Source organism: Lolium perenne, chromosome 3 (genome assembly GCF_019359855.2).
Source record: "Lolium perenne isolate Kyuss_39 chromosome 3, Kyuss_2.0, whole genome shotgun sequence".
Classification (NCBI taxonomy): domain Eukaryota; kingdom Viridiplantae; phylum Streptophyta; class Magnoliopsida; order Poales; family Poaceae; genus Lolium; species Lolium perenne.
The window spans coordinates 103,594,262-103,613,872 of NC_067246.2; the positions used below are offsets into that span (position 1 = coordinate 103,594,262).

At 44.0% G+C, this 19,611-nt stretch overlaps 1 protein-coding gene and 2 pseudogenes across 1 annotated transcript; 1 reads left to right on the forward strand and 2 right to left on the reverse strand.

Annotated features, from left to right (window-relative positions):
• The first annotated feature begins 1,376 nt into the window (after positions 1-1,376).
• On the forward strand, positions 1,377-5,273 carry LOC127338323 (homeobox-leucine zipper protein TF1-like). Its single transcript, XM_051364490.2, has 11 exons — positions 1,377-1,586; positions 1,943-2,060; positions 2,286-2,471; positions 2,646-2,984; positions 3,113-3,214; positions 3,364-3,561; positions 3,671-3,839; positions 3,944-4,203; positions 4,315-4,410; positions 4,513-4,895; positions 4,975-5,273. The coding sequence occupies exons 1-11, from the start codon at positions 1,435-1,437 to the stop codon at positions 5,009-5,011; spliced, it is 2,040 nt and encodes a 679-aa protein (XP_051220450.1). The 5' UTR covers positions 1,377-1,434; the 3' UTR covers positions 5,012-5,273.
• A 904-nt stretch (positions 5,274-6,177) lies between these two features.
• Positions 6,178-7,405, reverse strand: LOC127338324 (pentatricopeptide repeat-containing protein At1g69290-like; annotated as a pseudogene).
• A 9,765-nt stretch (positions 7,406-17,170) lies between these two features.
• On the reverse strand, positions 17,171-19,288 carry LOC127339519 (probable aspartic proteinase GIP2; annotated as a pseudogene).
• Positions 19,289-19,611: the final 323 nt, after the last annotated feature.

Consider the following 19,611-nt stretch of genomic DNA (forward strand, 5'->3'; position numbering starts at 1 on the left):
CAGTCGGTATATTTGCTTTCCCATCTCTAACAACACCTAGTTGGAATTTTTGCTGTTTGCTATCTTCATGCTCCGAAGAGTTCTTCAGTATGTGTTGTTCTTTTTTTTTTTTTTGGTTGCTTATCACGTAGACCACGTGGTAGTATGTGTTATTCTTAGTAGAAAGGGATAAAAAAAATATGAACACATAAGCACATGCATGTTGATTGTTTCCTCTGTGAGCATCGACAAATGTTAAATACGTGATACTTTTAGAGATATTGAAGTATGTGTTTTGCTGATTTTGTTTATTTGGCTACTTCCATTTGTTACCTGCGCGATTCTCCGTGAAATCCACCAACTAATTTTGTAGAGGTGTTATCTAATCATCGAAGTTACTATGCCAGAGGTATATACGTACATTCCGCGGCCCCTGATTATTCCAACCTGAGCTTAGATTTCTGGGACCAACATAGATTTCTGGGACCAACACAAAGTCAGACAAAATAATAAACTGTATGCACTATCTGATTTCAAAATAAATCATACTAGTATAGTGTAAATATAAACTAAATTGTAAAACTTATCCTAGAAAAATGGGAATCCATCTTTTTCGGGATTAGGCTTGTTCATATTGGGATGAGAATGGCTACGTATTCTAGATCTGTTTTTCTTACTCTATTCAAGGTTTTCACAACAAGCCGAAGCCTACCTACCAGACTGATCTTTTGTCTCTTGGGTGCATATGCTTCCTCTATTTTGATATGCATCTTAGATACATTTTAAAATGTCAAAATAAACAAAAATTCACGTGTATATCTTCGCATACTACGGGCGCATAAAATCTTTCCTAAAAAAATCAAATTGTCGTTTGGACTGTGTAAAAATACAAAGTTGTATGCTAAAAACAAGGCTTTTGTGGGATATGTTTTATCTTTTTTCATCGGCCATAGAAAAACGTCAGTTTTTCGTGAAACTGTACGAACACACATAGATTGTTGAGATGTACATGCGAAGTTTTTTGTTGGAATTTTTGAAAATTAAAAATATGATTTTTAGGTGGAGGGGGCATATTTTCCCGAGAGCCAAATTGAATTTTCCGACTTACACTATTCTTATTCTCCCACTGGGGAAGGAAAACAAATGTGTGGGTGGATACTAAATGTATAGCATATGTTTGAAGCATGAAAATGTATTTTCTAAGTTCTTTTATTTTGGACTAATATGCGAACTTGTAACCTCATGGAGTCCATATAGAGGGTCCTTTTAACTCTTCTATTATTTAATAAAAATAAATTCAACTTACTAGTGTAAGTTTCTTACTTTAGTGTGGAGTATGAATCTAAAAGTGTAAGTACTATTTTTTAATATCAGAATGGCATGCCACGGGCGAGTGGTCAAGCACACGGCGAGGAGCAGCAAACCTTTGACAATTACTCTGAAGAATTAGATGGGATGTATGGTGATAATGTTGACTTTGACATATCGCTTAGCAACAGAAACATAAGTCGGGGGAACCCCACTAATGATCAAGATGGCATTGGCCCAAAACCAAGGAAGAAGCGCCTACAGAGGCTCACTTTCCGGCAGAACCAGATACTTCAAGGGTATGGATACTACTAAGGATACTATGATTGATTTCAAGTTGATAATTATCTTCTTCTTTTAGAAGTGCAAATATTCATGACAATATTTTGATCTTTAGTAATTTTTAACCCAATAAATTTGGTTGACATGAATTGCATCGTATCTGTAGCAGTGATGGTTTGTCCACATGATCATGTAAATACATATCCCATGTTTGATCCTTCTTCTAATATATTGATCTACCTATAAAATGTAAAAAGGCCTCTTTAAGAAAATGTGAGAAGGATAATAGTTTACACACCTGCACACTTCTTGAGTTTGTTACAAGAATTTAACGACTTGCCAATTGTCATTTTTTTCTCACTTGAATGAACAGACATTTTAGCTTTTGTACTCGCCCGGATGAATATCGAAGGAGGGAGCTGAGTGAGATAACTGGTCTTACAGAACAACAAGTGAAGTTTTGGTTTCAGAACAAGATAACACAAGTCAAGGTCTGGTCTTAAACATTCGCAGAATCTCAATTATACAGTTTGTATCAGATCATCTACCTCGCCATTAAGTATGCATTATCAGCTATTATTCCACTGTCATAGCTTCACTTCTTAAGTTACACTTACTGTATGTAGCCTTAGCCCTTATCAGGATGTATCGTAGAAAACACTCTATCTTGAAATTAGTTATAATTTTCTGTACATGTTCTGTGACATAAACTGCAGAATCTGAATGAAAAAGAAGAGAACTATAGATTGAAAGTGGAGAATGTAAGGTTGAGCGAAGAAAATAAGAAGCTTAAGGAAGCTCAGAGGACTATGTTTTGTCCCACTTGTGATCCACTGCCAGATAACCAGCTCTCTCCAGATATGCAAAGGCTCAAAGAGCAAAATAACTGGCTGGAGCTAGAGGTACACATATAATCAAGCCTCTCAGGCATTTTCAATCAAGTTTCAGTAAGCTAGAAACATTTGGATGAATATGTTTCAAGTTCAGTAATATAACACTAAGCTACAGAGTATTATGAAGATTGCACCAATGTTGTATTATTTTCACTTACTAATGTCTTGCCTTTCATTTGGCAGATTTCCCAATTGCAAGCTGAAACACTTCAAAATTCCAGACAACCTTTCCAACATGACTCGTCTGCAGAAAATGTTGTTACGAGACAAAATGACATACAAATTATTGTTGAACTAACTAATAATGCAATGGATGAGTTTACCATTTTGTCCAACTCACATGGCCCTCTATGGCTGCCTGTCCCTGGTGGTTCATTTGAAATACTGAACAAGATGGCTTATGCTACACAATTTGGTGGAAAAAATAGTGCAGATAAAATAGGATTCAAGACCGAGGCCACTCGTGCTGATGTTGTGGTCATGATGGGCACCAAAAATATTATGGATTATCTCATGGATTCTGTAAGTTATATACAAATTGTATAAAAAGGCTAGTTATTCTTTGTCAACCAAAAAAGTACATAATTCAATGCTAATGCAGTTGATGTTATTTCAAGTCGCGATCTGATCCTAATGTTAAATAAATGCAGGAGTGCTATGCATCTCTCTGTCCCGGAATTCTGTCAAGTGCAAAAACCATTAAGGCTTATAAGTGGCATACTAATGTAGGCTACGATGGCGCTATGCATTTGGTATGTATGGCTTATAATTTTTGTCTTTAGTGCAAAGATCTTGTCCAAAATAAGACAAATCTTCATTACCGACAAAACAAGCACACTATACTAAGGTAAAATTAGTTTTCTTCACTAATTGACATCTTTTGTTTGCTTGAAAACAACAGATGACAATTGAGATGGTGTTCCCGTCCCCCCTGGTACCATCGAGGAAATGCACATTCGTGAGGTCCTGCAGGGAGCTACAAAACGGGACAACACTCATTGTTGACGTGTCCTTGGATAGCAGTGATTGCACCTTCTTCCAATGCCGCAAGATGCCTTCAGGAGTGCTAATTCAGCCCCTAGAACATAACAGCTGCAAGGTATGGTAAAGAAAGACTGAAAATTGATAAATAACTACCATGTGGTGATACTGGTATATATGAAGGCGAATTAGCCCATGCTTTATTTGCTCGGAAATCTTGTTGGCAGATCATCGTCATAGAGCATGTTCTAGTAGATGATACCGGAGTTCAAGGCCTCTACCAGCCATGTCTGAGTGGACTCATGTTTGGAGCTAGGCGCTGGGCAACCAGCATCGCACGACAGTGCTTGCGTTTAAGAGACACCTTCCACGTTATTACCAGAAATGCTTTAAGAGGTAAGTCGAACCTACAGATCTTCAGTGTCTGATACTCTGAACTGAGCAAATCCTGGAAGGCATTTCTTTACAGAAACAAGCTTTTCCTCTTTGGTTTGTTTCAGCCAACTCAAAGGGGAGGAAGTCCCTAATGAAGCTAGCCGATGGCCTGCTTGTCAGCTACAGCAACAGCGTCGCCGCCATCCCTGAGGACGCATGGACCATCGTGTGCGGCGCTGGTACGGAACAAGATATCAAGATCGCGCATAGGAGGAACCATGACCGCCCGAACACAGCTATTGTGTCTGTGAGCGCATCGTTCCAGCTTCCAATACCACTTAGGGTCACGTTTGATCTGCTCAGGAACAACACGCTGCGTGCACAGGTACACCAATGAAAATACCCTGATCTACCTCTCCAATCACACACGTGGTACGGGCATTTCGCTTCTCTCCGCAAGCTAGCTATGTACTCATGTCATGTGTACCTTACACAGTGGGATGTGCTGGTGAAAGGTGGTGTCGTGAGGGAGGAAGTCTGTGTCTCTGGCAGCATAGAAGGTGATGATACCGTCTCCACACTGCATGTTAAGGTACCAAACACATCTAGCTTCAGTACCTACAAGAGCCATCGTTTTCTTAGGTAATCAGATATCTCACTCCACTAACTCAAGTATATTTATGTGATTGACCAGAATGCCGCAGAAAAAAGGGAAAACATCATGATCCTCCAGAACAGCTGCTATGACGTGTCGGGCTCGTTCATTGTTTACGCACCCATCGATACCCAACTGATGAACAAGATCCTGAGCCCAGGGGACATGGGGGAGAGCAATGTATCCATTTACCCCACCGGCTTCTCCCTCCTCCCCGTCAGTGAGTCTGCCCAGGGTGGCATTGCCCTAGGCGAGGATGGAGAAACTCTTGTAACCGTGGGGTTCCAGATTCTTCTGAAGCTCGCACATGGCAATGGCTTATGTCCTAAGTCTGTGGCTGCGACCATCGATCTCATGTCTGAGAACATTGCGACTATCAAAACATCCTTGATCAACAGCCAGTCTCATGTACAACGTACCAGGTAATATTCTTCATGTTAAAATGCACTAATACTAACATGTGCTCAGTAATCTTGTGATGACGGCTTGTTGTTTGCACAGAGGGAAAGGGAGGCACAATGATAATGGAAGGACGTAAATCAGCGTCGAATACATTGTCAGTTCAGATCAACTGTATTTCTCCTGGTGTTACTACAATATATAATTACATTTCTTTTACTATTTGCAACTTTCAGCTTCCAATGAGAACTTGTAATAATGGTTTAACAACCAGAACTATGTTATGTTTCCTTTACTATTTGCAATTTTCAGCCTATAATGGGAACCTGTAATAATGGTTTAGGAACCAGACCTATGTCATGTTATTGCTGTATTATCGACTGCCCTGTAACCATACTGTTGGATTTTCTTGTGAATTTAGTGACACTATGGATGCTATACTATAACCTGCAGTTCCTTTTTATTTGATGCGTGCTATTTTTAAACCACATTTTTGTTAATTTGACTACACAATGCGGTATTAGGGTTTTGAAAACCCTTTACACACAAAGTTAGCAAACAGTTTTCCCTGCTAGATGGCTAACAGAGAAATCTGAAATCTCAAAACAAGTCCTACTGTCGACCCTTATGCACTTCACATATTTCCAGTATCACCGTGACTCCAATATTAGTGCTTTGTCCGGTTCTAATAGCCGGTTGTTTTTACCAATTCCGGTTTTTGGTATTCACTTGTCCACAGTAAGGGGCTATTTGGATTGGTTGTAGTACCTATGTATCCATCGGTATCTAGAGATAATTACTGGTGGAGACACAAATATTACCACCACTCCAAGCAGGCCCTAAGGGCGCACCCAGTTCTCCGTTGCAGTACAGTCATATGTTCTGTAAGAATTAATTTAGGCGGAGGCTCGATAACTATTTTGCATTTGACAGTAAGCAGAGAGTGAAAACATTAAATGATAGCTTAATGGAGAAAATGAACAGGAAATTATCAGTAAATATCATATTGTTTATCACCAGTTCACAGCAACAGATTATGCATTCCATGAGAAGCATTTCAGGAAAACTTATTATAATTTAGTGACATGAGGGGAAACTTATTGTTCACTAATTTAAGAATCTTAAGTGGGTCTGGAGGTTAGAACAAGCTAGTTACAAAACTAGTACAAAGCCAAGTCAGCCAGTAAAGTAAATGCTCTCTGAACTAAAACAGCTATACCTGGAAACAAAATAAGAGAAGACAAGTGTGTCAGCTTCCCTAACCTCAATTACGAACGTATTATGATCACACATCGCCATGCCTGTTCATCTCTGATGTTTTTGGCTTGCTACAGCTTCCAAAAGGATTTAAGTTCTCACAGAAACATGGGTGATCAAATTAAGCCACGAAGGACATGATTGGTTGCAATGTTTTAAATTAAGACCATCCCAGTTCTTCATCATGATCAGGGCTTCCAGTTTCCTGAAGCTTCGCGAGTTTCAGTTTCAGTTTGATATGGTTTTCCATGAATGCCTCTTTGTGTCTCCACTTATCCACAAACATTTTCAACTATTGTGTCTTTTCAATCACCTGCATTGCCATATTGAGCAAAGCATACAGAAAGGCAACAATCAACTCGTGGGTGAAATCAGCCCCCTTCGTGCTCACTTCTGTCCATAATATGAGTACAATAGAGTAATTCCCAGCAGAGAGATGGCCGTTGATAAGTGAGAGGTACATCTGATTATTTTGCTCAGATAGCAGGAATACCATCCTCCGGCATGTCCTCCAACCATCATCTATCCTCCCAACCTTATAAAAATGCATGTATTTTATGGAGCTCCAATCATGCGTAGCGATCTCTACACTTGGGCCATGAACTACTGCATGCAAGAATGATGCCATGAGCTCAGGCTGGTTGTTATCTGTCAAGCCTTGTCATTGTAGTAAGATAACTTGACCTAAGAACTGGTAGCCTTGCATCCCTCGTATCCTTGAAAAGAGCAAATTCAGACTGAAAAATCATGGGATGCCACCGAAGCATCAATAAGAGCATCATAACTGCCAGCATCAAGCAGCAACCTTGCTGCAGTAGTCTCCGCTACAGGCTGTGCAACCTCTGTGGTCTTTTGCTCCTTGCAATATGCTTTCATGTTTGGGTAGTATGTACCCAGCCCCACAGAGGCGCCTCGAGCAGTCATTTCATCGAGTATGTTATGAGCCTTGCTCAGTAGAGAAAGCCCATCACAAGCATTGGCAATCCTAAACCCAACAGAATCGTGAACTACCGGCAATTGATTAGTGGACTCAGTCTCTTGTTCTCGAGCGCGACAGCATCGGCGGCGGGTAGGGCTCTGGGGACGGGTCCGGCCGGGAGGTGGGGGCTGAGGTTGGGGCATGGCGCGAAGGAGTAGACACGGAGGGGATCTTGAGGGTTCCGGAGGATAGCGATGACGAGGAGAAGGGCCTCGCGTTTAGAGGGGGTGTGGCGGCGCTGATACAACAACCAGCGGGGATCCATCATAGGCGGGAGAGGTTCTCCCGTTAAGATGTTCGAACGCTGGCCAAGGAAGCGAGCGAAGTTGCAGCCAGAGGGATTTTGCATGAAAACCCCATCTTTGAAGCTTAATTTTACAAACCGAACTTGGCACCAGACTGAACATGAACGTGGCAGACAGTCTTCAGAGTTCAGAGGGGGTAGTTTGGCCTTGTCACCTTGGTGTCAAACAACTCATGAGACAGAATATGTTGTTCAATATTTTTTCGATAATGAACGATTTCATTACTTAAACAAACAATTACATTCAGCCTCTGCATAACCAAGATGCACATAGCCGTTGTATCAAGATTCACGGGAAAAAATATAGCCGTCGCTCTCCAAAACACTAGCCGCCTCCTCTTCAGCCTCTGCTGAGCGCAGATTGCCGTGGGAGTTGGAAATCTCTATGGTGTAACTTTTCTTCAGGTTCCTAATACATCTCAAATGTATCTATAATTTTTGATGCTTCATGCTTATTTTACACCAATTCATGTGTTTTGTTTACACTTCGTTGCACTTTTACATGATTCCCGGCACTAACCTATTAACAAGATGCCACAGTGTTAGTCCCCTGTTTTCTGTTATTTTTATATTTCAAAAAAGTTATACAGTAAATATTCTCGGAATTGGATGAAACAAAAGCCGAAGTCAATATTTTACCGAAACAAAGACGAAGTCTGGAGGGGGACGAAGAGGCGCACCAGGGCGCCCACACCACCCTAGGCGCGGCCTAGGCCTGGCCCGCGCCTAGGGGAATTGTGGGGCCACCAGGCGCCCCATCGACCTGAATCCCCCGTCTATTTATACATCTTCTCAGGAAAACCCTGGATATCTGAGCCTCTAACCATGAAAAGTTCTGTCGTGGCCGCCATCGCTGAACCCATCTCGGGGGTTCTGAAGCTTTTCCCGGCACCCTGCCGGAGGGGAAAATCATCGCCGGAGGCATCTACATCGCCATGCCCGCCTCAGAAGTGATGCGTGAGTAGTTCATTCCTGGACTATGGGTCCATAGCAGTAGCTAGATGGTTGTCTTCTCCATCATGTGCTTCATGTATCGATCTTGTGAGCTGCCCTACATGAGCAAGATCATCTTTATGTAATCCTCTATGTTTGGTTTGCTGGGATCCGATGAATATTGAATACTATGTTAAGATTGATTATATATTCATATCATATGTTATTTGTGATCTTGCATGCTCTCCGTTGCTAGTAGAAACTCTGGCCAAGTGAACACTTGTGACTCCAAGAGGGGGTATTTATGCTCGATAGTAGGTTCCTGCCTCTAGTAATCTGGGAGAGTGACTTTATAACTTCTAAGGTTGTATTCTGTTGCTACTAGGGATAACCCAACAATGTTTTATCCGAGGGTAACTTTATTTTTTACTTTACACACATTGCTTAATGCGATAGTCTGTTGCTTGCAAATTTATACTAGAAGGGGTGCGGACGCTAACCTGAGGTGGATTATTAGTCATAGACTCAGTTGGATTACGGTCTATGTATTATGCTGTAATTTCCAATACCTTATCATAGTAATCATCTTTTCATGTATCGATCGATATTCTGTCAATTGCTCAGCTATAATTTGTTTACCCAACATGCTATTTCTTCATGGAGGGACAGCTCTAGTGACCTGTGGACCACAGTCTTATTTCCTTTACTGATAAGTTCAACTGCAATCATGTTCTGTTTACTTTCTGCAAACATCTCCTTCCATTCGATACTCTAATCCATTGTGTTCAGCAAACCGGTAAGATTGACAACCTCAATGTAAGTTGGGGAAACGTACTTTGGTTGTGTTGTGTGCAGGTTCCACGTTGTTGCTGACGCCGGTAGTGCGCCCTGCCACTAGTCAGCCAGCAACACCTTCAGAAGTCCCACGTTTCTCCTACTGGTCGATTAAACCTTGATTTCGTACTGAGGGGAAACTTGCTGTTGTGCTCATCACATATTCCTCTTGGGGTTCCCCAACAGCGTGTCCGCATACGTCGAGTACACGCCATCAAGCTTGTTTTCTGGCGCCGTTGCCGGGAAACTGAAGAAAAATTACACCACATAGATTTCTAACTCCCACGTCAACTGCACACCAGCAAATTGTATTCTGGCGTCGTTGCCGGGGAGAAAGAGGATTTCTACAAGGGGAGTCTCTCATCTCCAATATCTTTACTTTGTTATAGTTTTCTTAGTTTACTTTACTTTGTTCTTTTTTGCTTTCATTATATCAAAAACACAAAAAAATTAGTTTACTTTTATAGTTGTCTTATATCAAAAACACAAAAATTAGTTTATTACATAATTTTTATTTCTTTTTTATTTCATTATATTGATTCCTAAGTACGATCCGAAGGGCCTATCTGTAGGTAGTGGTTCTATAATTGGGAAAGATAACATTGAAAAATTCTCCAATCATGTTAGTAAGCATGAAGATGTTGAGGATAAATTCCTCGTAGAACTTGCTCATGATTATGAAACTGTTGCAGCCTGTTTAGTTTAAATGCTGGAGACTAGATTTGTTAGGCTTAATCCTTTTATGCAGCAAATGTTTTTTTAAACTCCATGAAATTGAGGACGATGAAAAGAAAGATTTTATCCTAGAAACTTTGCTTCGAGAATTTAAAGATGTGGTTATAGAAGTTAGGAATTTTTTTGATTGGTTTGATAAGCTAGGCTCATGTGTAGATATCTTTGGTACACTTGACCAAACCAAAAGTAGTAAAGAAGGTAGAATACCAATACCTTTCAAATTAGTAGCAGTGCATGAAGTTTGGGAAAAGAATTTTGATTGGATTATTCCTGAAAATCTATTTGATGAAAGTAGTGAACCTAAAAGTGCAGAGAAAGGGTCTTCTAAGACTCATATTTATAAAATACAAATCTTTGTTGAAAAGACTTCTCGCATTGATCTTGATGCTTCTTCACTTGATAATACTTGATGCTCGCATTTTTAATGTGCCTAGCTGAAAGGCGTTAAATACAAAAAGCGTTTATGGGAGACAACCTATTTTTTATTTACAGTAAAAAAATTTGAGTCTTGGAAGTTATAGCCTCTAATAGGAAGAAAGTAATGTTTGGGGAAGTTGCTGTCCGAAAACAGATTTTGAGCTGTTACCATAAAAAATCGTAAAAATAGCCAGAGCGTAATTTTGAGCTGTCATTTTTTATTCATATGCCCCAGGTTATTATCTAACTTTCATTAGTTTACTACTTTTCGAAATAAACAATAAAGCATTTTCGGAAATGTCGATCTTTACCTGCTGTTATGTTTTGACAGATCTCGGCAATATTTGCATTTGCCTGTTAAAATCTTTTTTTTTTGAGTTCTTTTGATCAAAGAACTATTTGAAAGGTTGCTAAAGTAGCTTATGCTTTATATATGTTAGTATTGAACACAAGTGGATTCATTTATTTTGATTGTACTAATGCTACTAATGAAGAATTGTGCGAAGTTTTTGTATGAAGAAAGTTTTCAAGTGTAGGGAAAGAAGAATGATGTGATGGGATGAAGAATGGACAAAAGCTCAAACTTTGGGATGCCCCTGCACCCCAAGACATATTCAAGAGGTACACGCATCAAAGCTTGGGGATGCCTAAGGCATCCCCTCTTCATCAACGAAGCAACAGGTCATCTCTCTATACGCTCTATTTTTGTTGCTTCATACGCTATGTGTTGTTCTTGGGGCGTATTTATTTTTGTTTTTTGAATTTTGTTTTGTTTTTTTTTCTGTAGCATATGTTGGATCCCGGCACATTTGTTTTGGAGAAAGATCCGCTCCTTTTTAATTGCATAGAACGCTCTAGTTTTCGCTGTTATTGTTCTACGAGTGTTCTAGTTTTATGGTACTGCGCTTAGCTCTTGTTCACTTAAACTTTGTTCAGAGCATGTTAGTATTCTTTATGTATGATTATCTCTCTGGTTCATAATGTATTTCATCTCTTAGATTTATTTCAAATAAGTTGATTGGTGTTGGATACGAGTAAAATATTTCATAACTATAGTGATGCAAATGGAAGCTTATCTAGATTGTGGCATAGACTTTGGCATGTCATGTTGGATGTTATTATTGTCATATGCTTAGTATTTATTGTTTTAGCATGACTTGTTTCAAATGTCTGAGAGTGCATAATGTGTCATTTAAAGAATCATGTGTTGTTTCTATCACAAAAGCATAGTATTGTGGTATTCTCTTTTGATGCTTTATTGGGTTGACTTGGCGCATGCTTATACCATGTTATGACTATAACAAAACAACTAAAGCCTCTATGATCATTTAATTTTTGATTTGTAATATCACTTTATGCTTTGATTGATAATGTTTTGTCGATATGAATGATTATGGTCATTATTGCTCTCTTAGTTGGTCGCTCCCAGTCTTTTGCTAGCCTTCACATGTACTGAGTATGAGCTCTACTCGTGCATCCAACCACCAACAACCAAAATTGCCAATTGTGTCCACAATATCTACCTACATGTGGTATTTTACCGCCACTCCAAAGTAAATTGCTTGTGTGCTACCTTTAAACCTTCAAAAATAATCACTTATTTTGTGGAAATTATAGCTCATGGGAAAGTGGTCTAAAAACTATTGTGGCAAGCATTATGTCCTATGCATTTTAGTTATTATAGTTGCTTGTTGTGTGATAACCATGCTATCATGAGGAACACCATCAATATGGATTTGTTGAATATCATGTGAATTACTATGCATGCTCATCTTGTTTAAAGTAAGGAAGATTTACCATGAGGTGCAAAGATTTGAGTATGCATATTGTTAGAGAGGAACATTGGGCCGCCAATTAAATACATGTTCACATGGTGGAAATTTCAGCTGGGCAAAATTCCAAATATCTGTTGTCCTTGTTTTTCCGGTATGGATGTCCAATAAAGTTGAGATTCATCAAAATTGAGAAATCAAATGAGATCCATCTCTGAAGGACCTTTGTACAGGAGGCAAGGAGGTATCCCTTTGTGACACTTGGTTAAAACATATGTATGCGATGAAAATCCATGGAAGTCCAGGCTAATTAGGACAAGGTGTGATCAATATTGGTATATTATGCATGAGGCAAGCAAACTTATAGTAAGTAATTATGCATAAGCCATACTATTTATTACTACCGTTGACATAAGTAGCACCTCTCAAAATAAATATTTTCAACACTCCTATTGCTTTCAAAATAAAAAGCTCTAGCACATGGGTAATCCCTGCTTCCCTATGCGAAGGGCCTTTCTTTTACTTTCATCTTGAGTCTCCACCTTCTACTTTATGCACCGATTAAGAGAGCATAGTTTTTATTCTTAGTGCAATGTGCATAGTTCCAAAGTTATTATTGATTGATTCATGATTGCGCTATTGCTTGCTGTTAAATTATTTGTATCTAGTCACCCTCTGAAATTTGAAGGTGTCCTTTCATTTATGTTTTTCTATTCCATAAGGACATGCATGTTGAGTACCACATTATTATGTTTACTCTATCATCATAAACACACAGTTGCTTTCAATGCACTATTATTCGTGATCCTTTGTTTGAGTTATACTTCATGTTATAACATAGTTGCCATGTTCAATTGAATTATATCTATCATGTCTATGTTAGAGTACTTAGATCCCAGCTCACAAGGCTTTACATGCTTGATCAAGATTGTGTTGGCTTCATGTCACCTTAATATTTATTTTATTATCACTTACCTACTCGAGGAGGGGCAGGAGTTAAGCTTGGGGATGTTGATACGTCTCAAACGTATCTCTAATTTTTGATGATCCATGCTTGTTTTAAACCAATTCATATGTGTTTTGTTTACACTTCGTTGGACTTTTACATGATTTTCGGCACAAACCTATTAACAAGATGCCACAGTGCCAGTTCCCTGTTTTCTGCTATTTTTATATTTCAAAAAAGTTGTATAGGAAATATTCTCGGAATTGGGTGAAACAAAAAACGAAGTCATTATTTTACTGAAACGAAGACGAAGTCCGGAGGGGAGACGAAGAGGCGCACCAGGGCGCCCACACCACCCCTAGGCATGGCCTAGGCCTGGCCTGCACCTAGGGTAGGTGTGGGGCCCACGGGCACCCCACGGACCTAAATCCTCCGCCTATTTATACATCTTCTCGGGAAAACCATGGATACCCGAGCCTCCATCCACAAAAAGTTCCATCGCGGCCGCCATCGCCGAACCCATCTCGGTGGGTTCTGAAGCTCTTCCCGGCACCCTGCTAGAGGGGCAAATGATCGCCAGAGGAATCTACATCGCCATGCCCGTCTCCGAAGTGATGCGTGAGTAGTTCATCCCTGGACTATGGGTCCATAGCAGTAGCTAGATAGTTGTCTTCTCCACTTTGTGCTTCATGTATCGATCTTGTGAGCTGCCCTACATGATCAAGATCATCTTTATGTAATCCTCTATGTTTGGTTTGCTGGGATCCGATGAATGTTGAATACTATGTTGAGATTGATTATATATTCATGTCATATGTTATTTGTGATCTTGCATGCTCTCCGTTGCTAGTAGAAACTCTGGCCAAGTGGACACTTGTGACTCCAAGAGGGGGTATTTATGCTCGATAATAGGTTCATGCCTCTAGTTTCCTGGGAGAGTGACTTTATAACTTCTAAGGTTGTAGATGTGTTGTTGCTACGAGAGATAACCCAACAATGTTTTATCCAAGGGTAATTCTATTATTTACTTTACACACATTGCTTAATGCGATAGTCTGTTGCTTGCAACTTTATACTGGAAGGGGTGCAGACGCTAACCTGAAGGTGGATTATTAGTCATAGACGCAGTTGGATTACGGTCTATGTATTATGTTGTAATGCCCAATACCAAATTATCATAGTAATCATCTTGTTATGTATCGATCGATACTCTGTCAATTGCCCAGCTTTAATTCGTTTACCCAACATGCTATTTCCTTATGGAGAGAAACCTCTAGTGAATTGTGGACCCTGGTCCTATTTCCATTACTGATAAATTCAACTGCAATTTTGTTCAGTTTACTTTCTGCAAACATCTTCTTCCATTCGATACGTCTGATCCTTTGTGTTCAGTAAACCGGTGAGATTGACAAACTCACTGTAAGTTGGGGCAAAGTACTTTGGTTGTGTTGTGTGCAGGTTCTATGTTGCTGCTGACGTCGGTATTGCGCCCTGCCAGTAGTCAGCCAGCAACACATTCAGAAGTCACGCCTTTCTCCTATTGGTCGATTAAATCTTGGTTTCTTACTGAGGGAAAACTTGTTGTTGTGCTTATCACACCTTCCTCTTTGGGTTCCACAACAGCGTGTCTGCATACGACGAGCACACGCCATCATACCCCTGTTGGTTCTTTTGAGGAAGAACAACCAGAAACCTTCACTACTAGCTTCAACTGGCCCATAGCCATATTCGCTGCAAAGAAAGAACACTCTAAGTTTTAACTATCGATGTCCGAGCCGGATTCGCCGGTATGGCAGTGCCTGCGACAGGCTGTGTCGTCGAACACCTTGACGATCATCTCGCCGTCCCCCTCGTAGAGGAAGGTGAGCTGGCAGCCGGGCTCGAGCGCGAGGTCGCGGGCGAACTTGTCCCACCCCGTGTGCAGGCACATCTTGCCCTGCCTGTCGAACAAGACCTCGACAGTCCACCGACAGAAGTTGCAGCTGACCTCCCGTAGCTGCAAGTGCGCCGACTCGACGCCATCGACGAACTCAGCGAACTTGTCCGGGAGCTGCTTGATGCCGAGAGGGTCGTCGCCGATGCGGAGGAGGAACTCGAAGCAGCGGTCCTCTTGCGAAGACGAGGAGGGCGCAGGCGACGGCAATCATGGGGCCGTAGCTGCTGCACCACGGCGGCCCCGGCCCCGGCCCCAGGGGCGCCCATGCCCGCGGCCTCGACCGCCTCGCCGGCCACCAGGACCCGCCATGGACTTGCTCGCGGGCCTGGCTACGTCGCAGGAAGAGCTAGGCGGCACTACAGTGGAGCTTGTGGCGGCTAGGGTTTTACACGAACTAATACATAATTGGGAACATGGTTTACACAAACTAATACATAGTTTGAACCATGGTTGACACAAATAAAAACATTGTAAAAAAGGAAAACCAGTTGTGTTGGTTCCGTTTGTACGCTTCCAAAAAAGAACACTCTTAGGCACTTCCAGTCACCCAAACTGGAAAATCCAGCTAGTGATGGTACCCCTATTGGTTCTTTTGAGGAAGAACAACCAGAAACCTTCACTACTTGCTTCAACTGGCCCGTAGCCATATTCGCTACAAAAGAAAGAACACTCTAAGTTTTTACTATCGGTGTCTGAGCCGGATTCGCCGGTGTGGTAGTGCTTGTGGCAGGTTGTGTCATCGAACACCTTGACGATCATCTCGTCGTCCCCCTCGTAGAGGAAGGTGAGCTGGCAGCCGGGCTCGAGCGCGAGGTCGCAGGCGAACTTGTCTCACCCCGTGTGCAGGTACATCTTGCCCTGCCCGTCGAATAAGACCTCGACAGTCCACCGGCAGAAGTTGTAGCTGGCCTCCCGTAGTTGCAAGTACGCCGGCTCGACGTCATCGACGAACTGGACGAACTTGTCCGGGAGACGCTTGATGCCGAGTGGGTCGTCGTCGATGCGAAGGAGGAACTCGAAACATCGGCCCTCCTGCGAAGACAAGGAGGGCGCAGGCGACGGCGACCGTGGGGCCGTAGCTGCTCCACCAAGGCGGCCCATGCTCCGGCCCCGGGGGCGCCTAGGCCCGCGGCCTCGACCGCCTCGCCGGCCACCAGGACCCACCATGGACTTCCTCGCGAGCTTGGCTGCGTCGCAGGAAGAGTTAGACGGCGCTACGGTGAGGCTTGTGGCGGCTAGAATTTATTTGAAGGAGTGGATGAGAAAGAAGAGCGTGCGTCCTCTTTATATAGACCGGAGGCAGGCGACGGCCGCGGGACTGCCGTCTGCTTTGTACCCAACTCCGAACTCTACCCAGCCACCGTCTCCTACCTCATCTCCTGCGGCCTCTCCTCTGCCGCCTCCGCCGCCACGGCCACCAATCAGAAGACCCGCATCCTTTCGAACGACAAGGCCGACGCAGTGCGTGCCCTCCTCAAAGACTATGGCTTCACCAACGCGGACATCGTCCGGACGTTGCGCAGCGCCGCGTCGATCCTCATCTTCGATCCCGAACGGATCCTCCGCCCCAAGCTCGACTTCTTCGCCTCCCTCGGCTTGGAGCCCCGCAAGATCGCCAGCGAGCCTATCCTCCTCGCGCGCAGCCTCGACAAGCACCTCGTTCTGTCCATCAAGTTCCTCCGCGGCATCATCGGCAGCGACGACGACCTCCGCATCGGCTTCTCCCGCGTCCCTCGGGGCCTCATGGCTGACGTGGAAAAAAACATGCGCCCCGCCGTGGAAGCTCTCCGCCGAGGCGGCTTGACCGAGGCGGCCATTTCCAAACTCCTCGTCATCCATATGGGCAGGGGCGCGGAGAGAGGGAGGTGGATTAAGATGTTTGTTCGGCCGTAGCCAAGTCGAGCGTGCGTGCATGTACTAGGATGAATCACTGTGGCTGAAGCTGAATTTCAGTGTCAAGAGCGCATAGGAGATTTGTAATCTATCATTGCCGTACATGTTGGAGTATCGGACCAAAGGCCAGCCTGTTGTTCATTTGTGGTTTAGATCAATCTTGAAAATCTATGGGTATGTTAGTATCTATACCTCTCATTTGAACTCAGTCCCGGTGTTCCCCTCAAAGTCAAATTTAACATTTGAAATACTGTAGCCGATCTGAAGGAAGAGTTTTGCTATTAAAAAAAAAAGCTGAAGAAAGAGCTTTAAAACTGACTGGCCGGCATATTGCAACCTCGCCCAACTTGAGTCAAAGCCAATTGTAATTACCTAAGGTCTAATTCCAGAGCAAATCCTCTGTTTGAGTTGACTGTGGATTAGCATTTAGACGTACATACAGGCTGCAACCATTCCTACCCGAGGCGGAAGTTGTTGCAAGTCGTCTGCCGGAAGAGCAGGGATGAGCTGAACCCGAGGCGCGACCGTTGCAGGTCGAACTCCAGCAGGTTGTCCTCCATCATGTGGCCGCCGACCACCACCGACGTCCGAGGGGCGGGGCCGCCGTCTACCACGCCGAGGCAGAGCGCGCCGCCCCTGGCGGGCACCATCGAGTTGGCCCCGAACACCACCCACGACGTGGCCTCGTTCTGCAGCACCAGCTCGACGGTCGGCACGGCCGGGCCGACGCGGGTGCTCCCCACCTTGCTCCCGTCGTAGCAGAGCCTGAACGGCGCCACGGCGGCCACGCAAGGGATCATGGCCGTCTCCACCGTGAACGCGTCGGTGACGGCCCTGTGGATGGAGGTCTCCAACACGGTGTAGGGCCGGCGCCAACGTGCTCAGCTTGGTGCCGCCGAAGCCCTGCTTGTCGATTCCCAGCAGCGTGGCGTTCAGCGGCACGGCGCGGCCGTTCACCTTGATGGCCGTCACGCCGATGAAGTAGTCGGTCGACTTGTCCCCCTTGCTGGACACCCCGGCGGTGCTCACGTTGTTGACGAGGAGTGGCGTGTATAGGAGCGAGCCGGAGAGGTCCACCCCGGGCTGGAACGCGTAGGGCGCGTCCCCGAAGACGGCAGGACCGCAGGAGTAGGTTTCATTTGAGAAGCAAAAAAAAAAAAAAAGCTGACCTTCCAGCGCGCGGGAGCAGGCGGCAGCTTTTCCTCGCGCGGGCACGCCGACGAGGCGACGCCGGTGGTGAAAGGATCGGCGGGCCACGGAACGAGCTGGACCATGCTGCTCATCGTGGTCGCGGTGGTCACCGCTCTGCTACTCTGCTACCCGTCCGGCGGCCGGTCCGCAGGGAGGTGGAGATTTTTCTTTCTCTTCGGGGGGAACAAGAAGCTGGAGCTGCAACTGCGTCTACAGCTTCACAAATTACAAGTGAGAACGATTGAACGAACGAGTAATAGTGGGACTGAACTGATGTTGGGGGCGAGGTTATGTCTCAGCTCTGAAAGGGTGAGATGCATCACGAATCAGATACAGAGTAGGAGAGATCAGCTTTACTAGAAAGACATTGATGTTTTCACCTATAGTAGTATAAGCTAAAACAAGTTTTCATGCGATTTGCCAAGTTAAACACCTCGATCGACTTTGTTTAAATGGGAGGTATAGATTCTAACATCCCCCTAGATTCTCGATATTGATCTAATACCAGCTGATTCAATTAATTTCGCCCAGCGGGAGTAGCATTTTCTCTTGCGATGGTGATAGCATAAGCATATTGAAGCACTCAGCACATGGAGCTAAACGGCTTCGGATCCCCTGGAGTTGGACACAACTCCACCGCGTAGAGTTGGGAAAATCCCAGCCCTTCTTTTGTTTCTATGGTCTAGATTTAAAATGCTGTTCATATCCTCTTGAAAGCTTCGTTTTCCTCTTCTGGATAAGGCTCTGAAGCTTCACCACATCACAGGTTCACGATTCCCCTCTGTATCCCTGCAACAGCTCCCATTCATCCCTTCCGGCAGGCCGCATACGCCCCTCGTTAGCTCCGGCAGCCAATCGACGGCCTAAGCCCGGCCTCCTTCACTAGCGTCTCCATCCTAGCATGCGCTCGCCCAGGTCGCGAGGACCTCCTCCACGGAGGTGCTGTGTCGCCATGAGCTTGCGGCCTCTACCGAGCCGCCGCGGCACGAGGAGCCGCCACCGACCGCAAGCTTGCAGCCTCCACGAAGTCGAGGCCGCACCAGGAGCTCGCCCCAAATTGCGACCTTGCAGCCTCCGTGGAGTCGCTGCTGCAGCTCGCCCCAAATCGCGAGCTTGCAGCCTCCACGAAGTCTCCGCCGCACCAGGAGCGCACCCAAAATTGGGACTTTGCTTCCTCCAAGTCCGCTCCAGCCTCCAGGAGCTCGCGCCAAGAGTACATAGGCTTCAGGAACTCAAGCTTATGGGAGGAAGAGCAGGTGCACACACAGAGCGATTCCAGAGAGCGATTCCAGCGGCCACTCGAGCAAGAAATGGTAAGAAAATATATATACCAATCAATTTATGATTCCTGTATAGCATACGGTACTTGCAGTTACAAATTAAGGGAAAAGTGTGCACTGTAGTGTCAATGATTGACATAACTAGTACATATGATAAAATAGACTATGTTTCTTGGCTTGTTCACAAGAATTGATTATAGTATCCTGCAAATTGGCTTGTTGGAATGGTACTGACAGGAGGACAATTGAATTGCTCATCTTG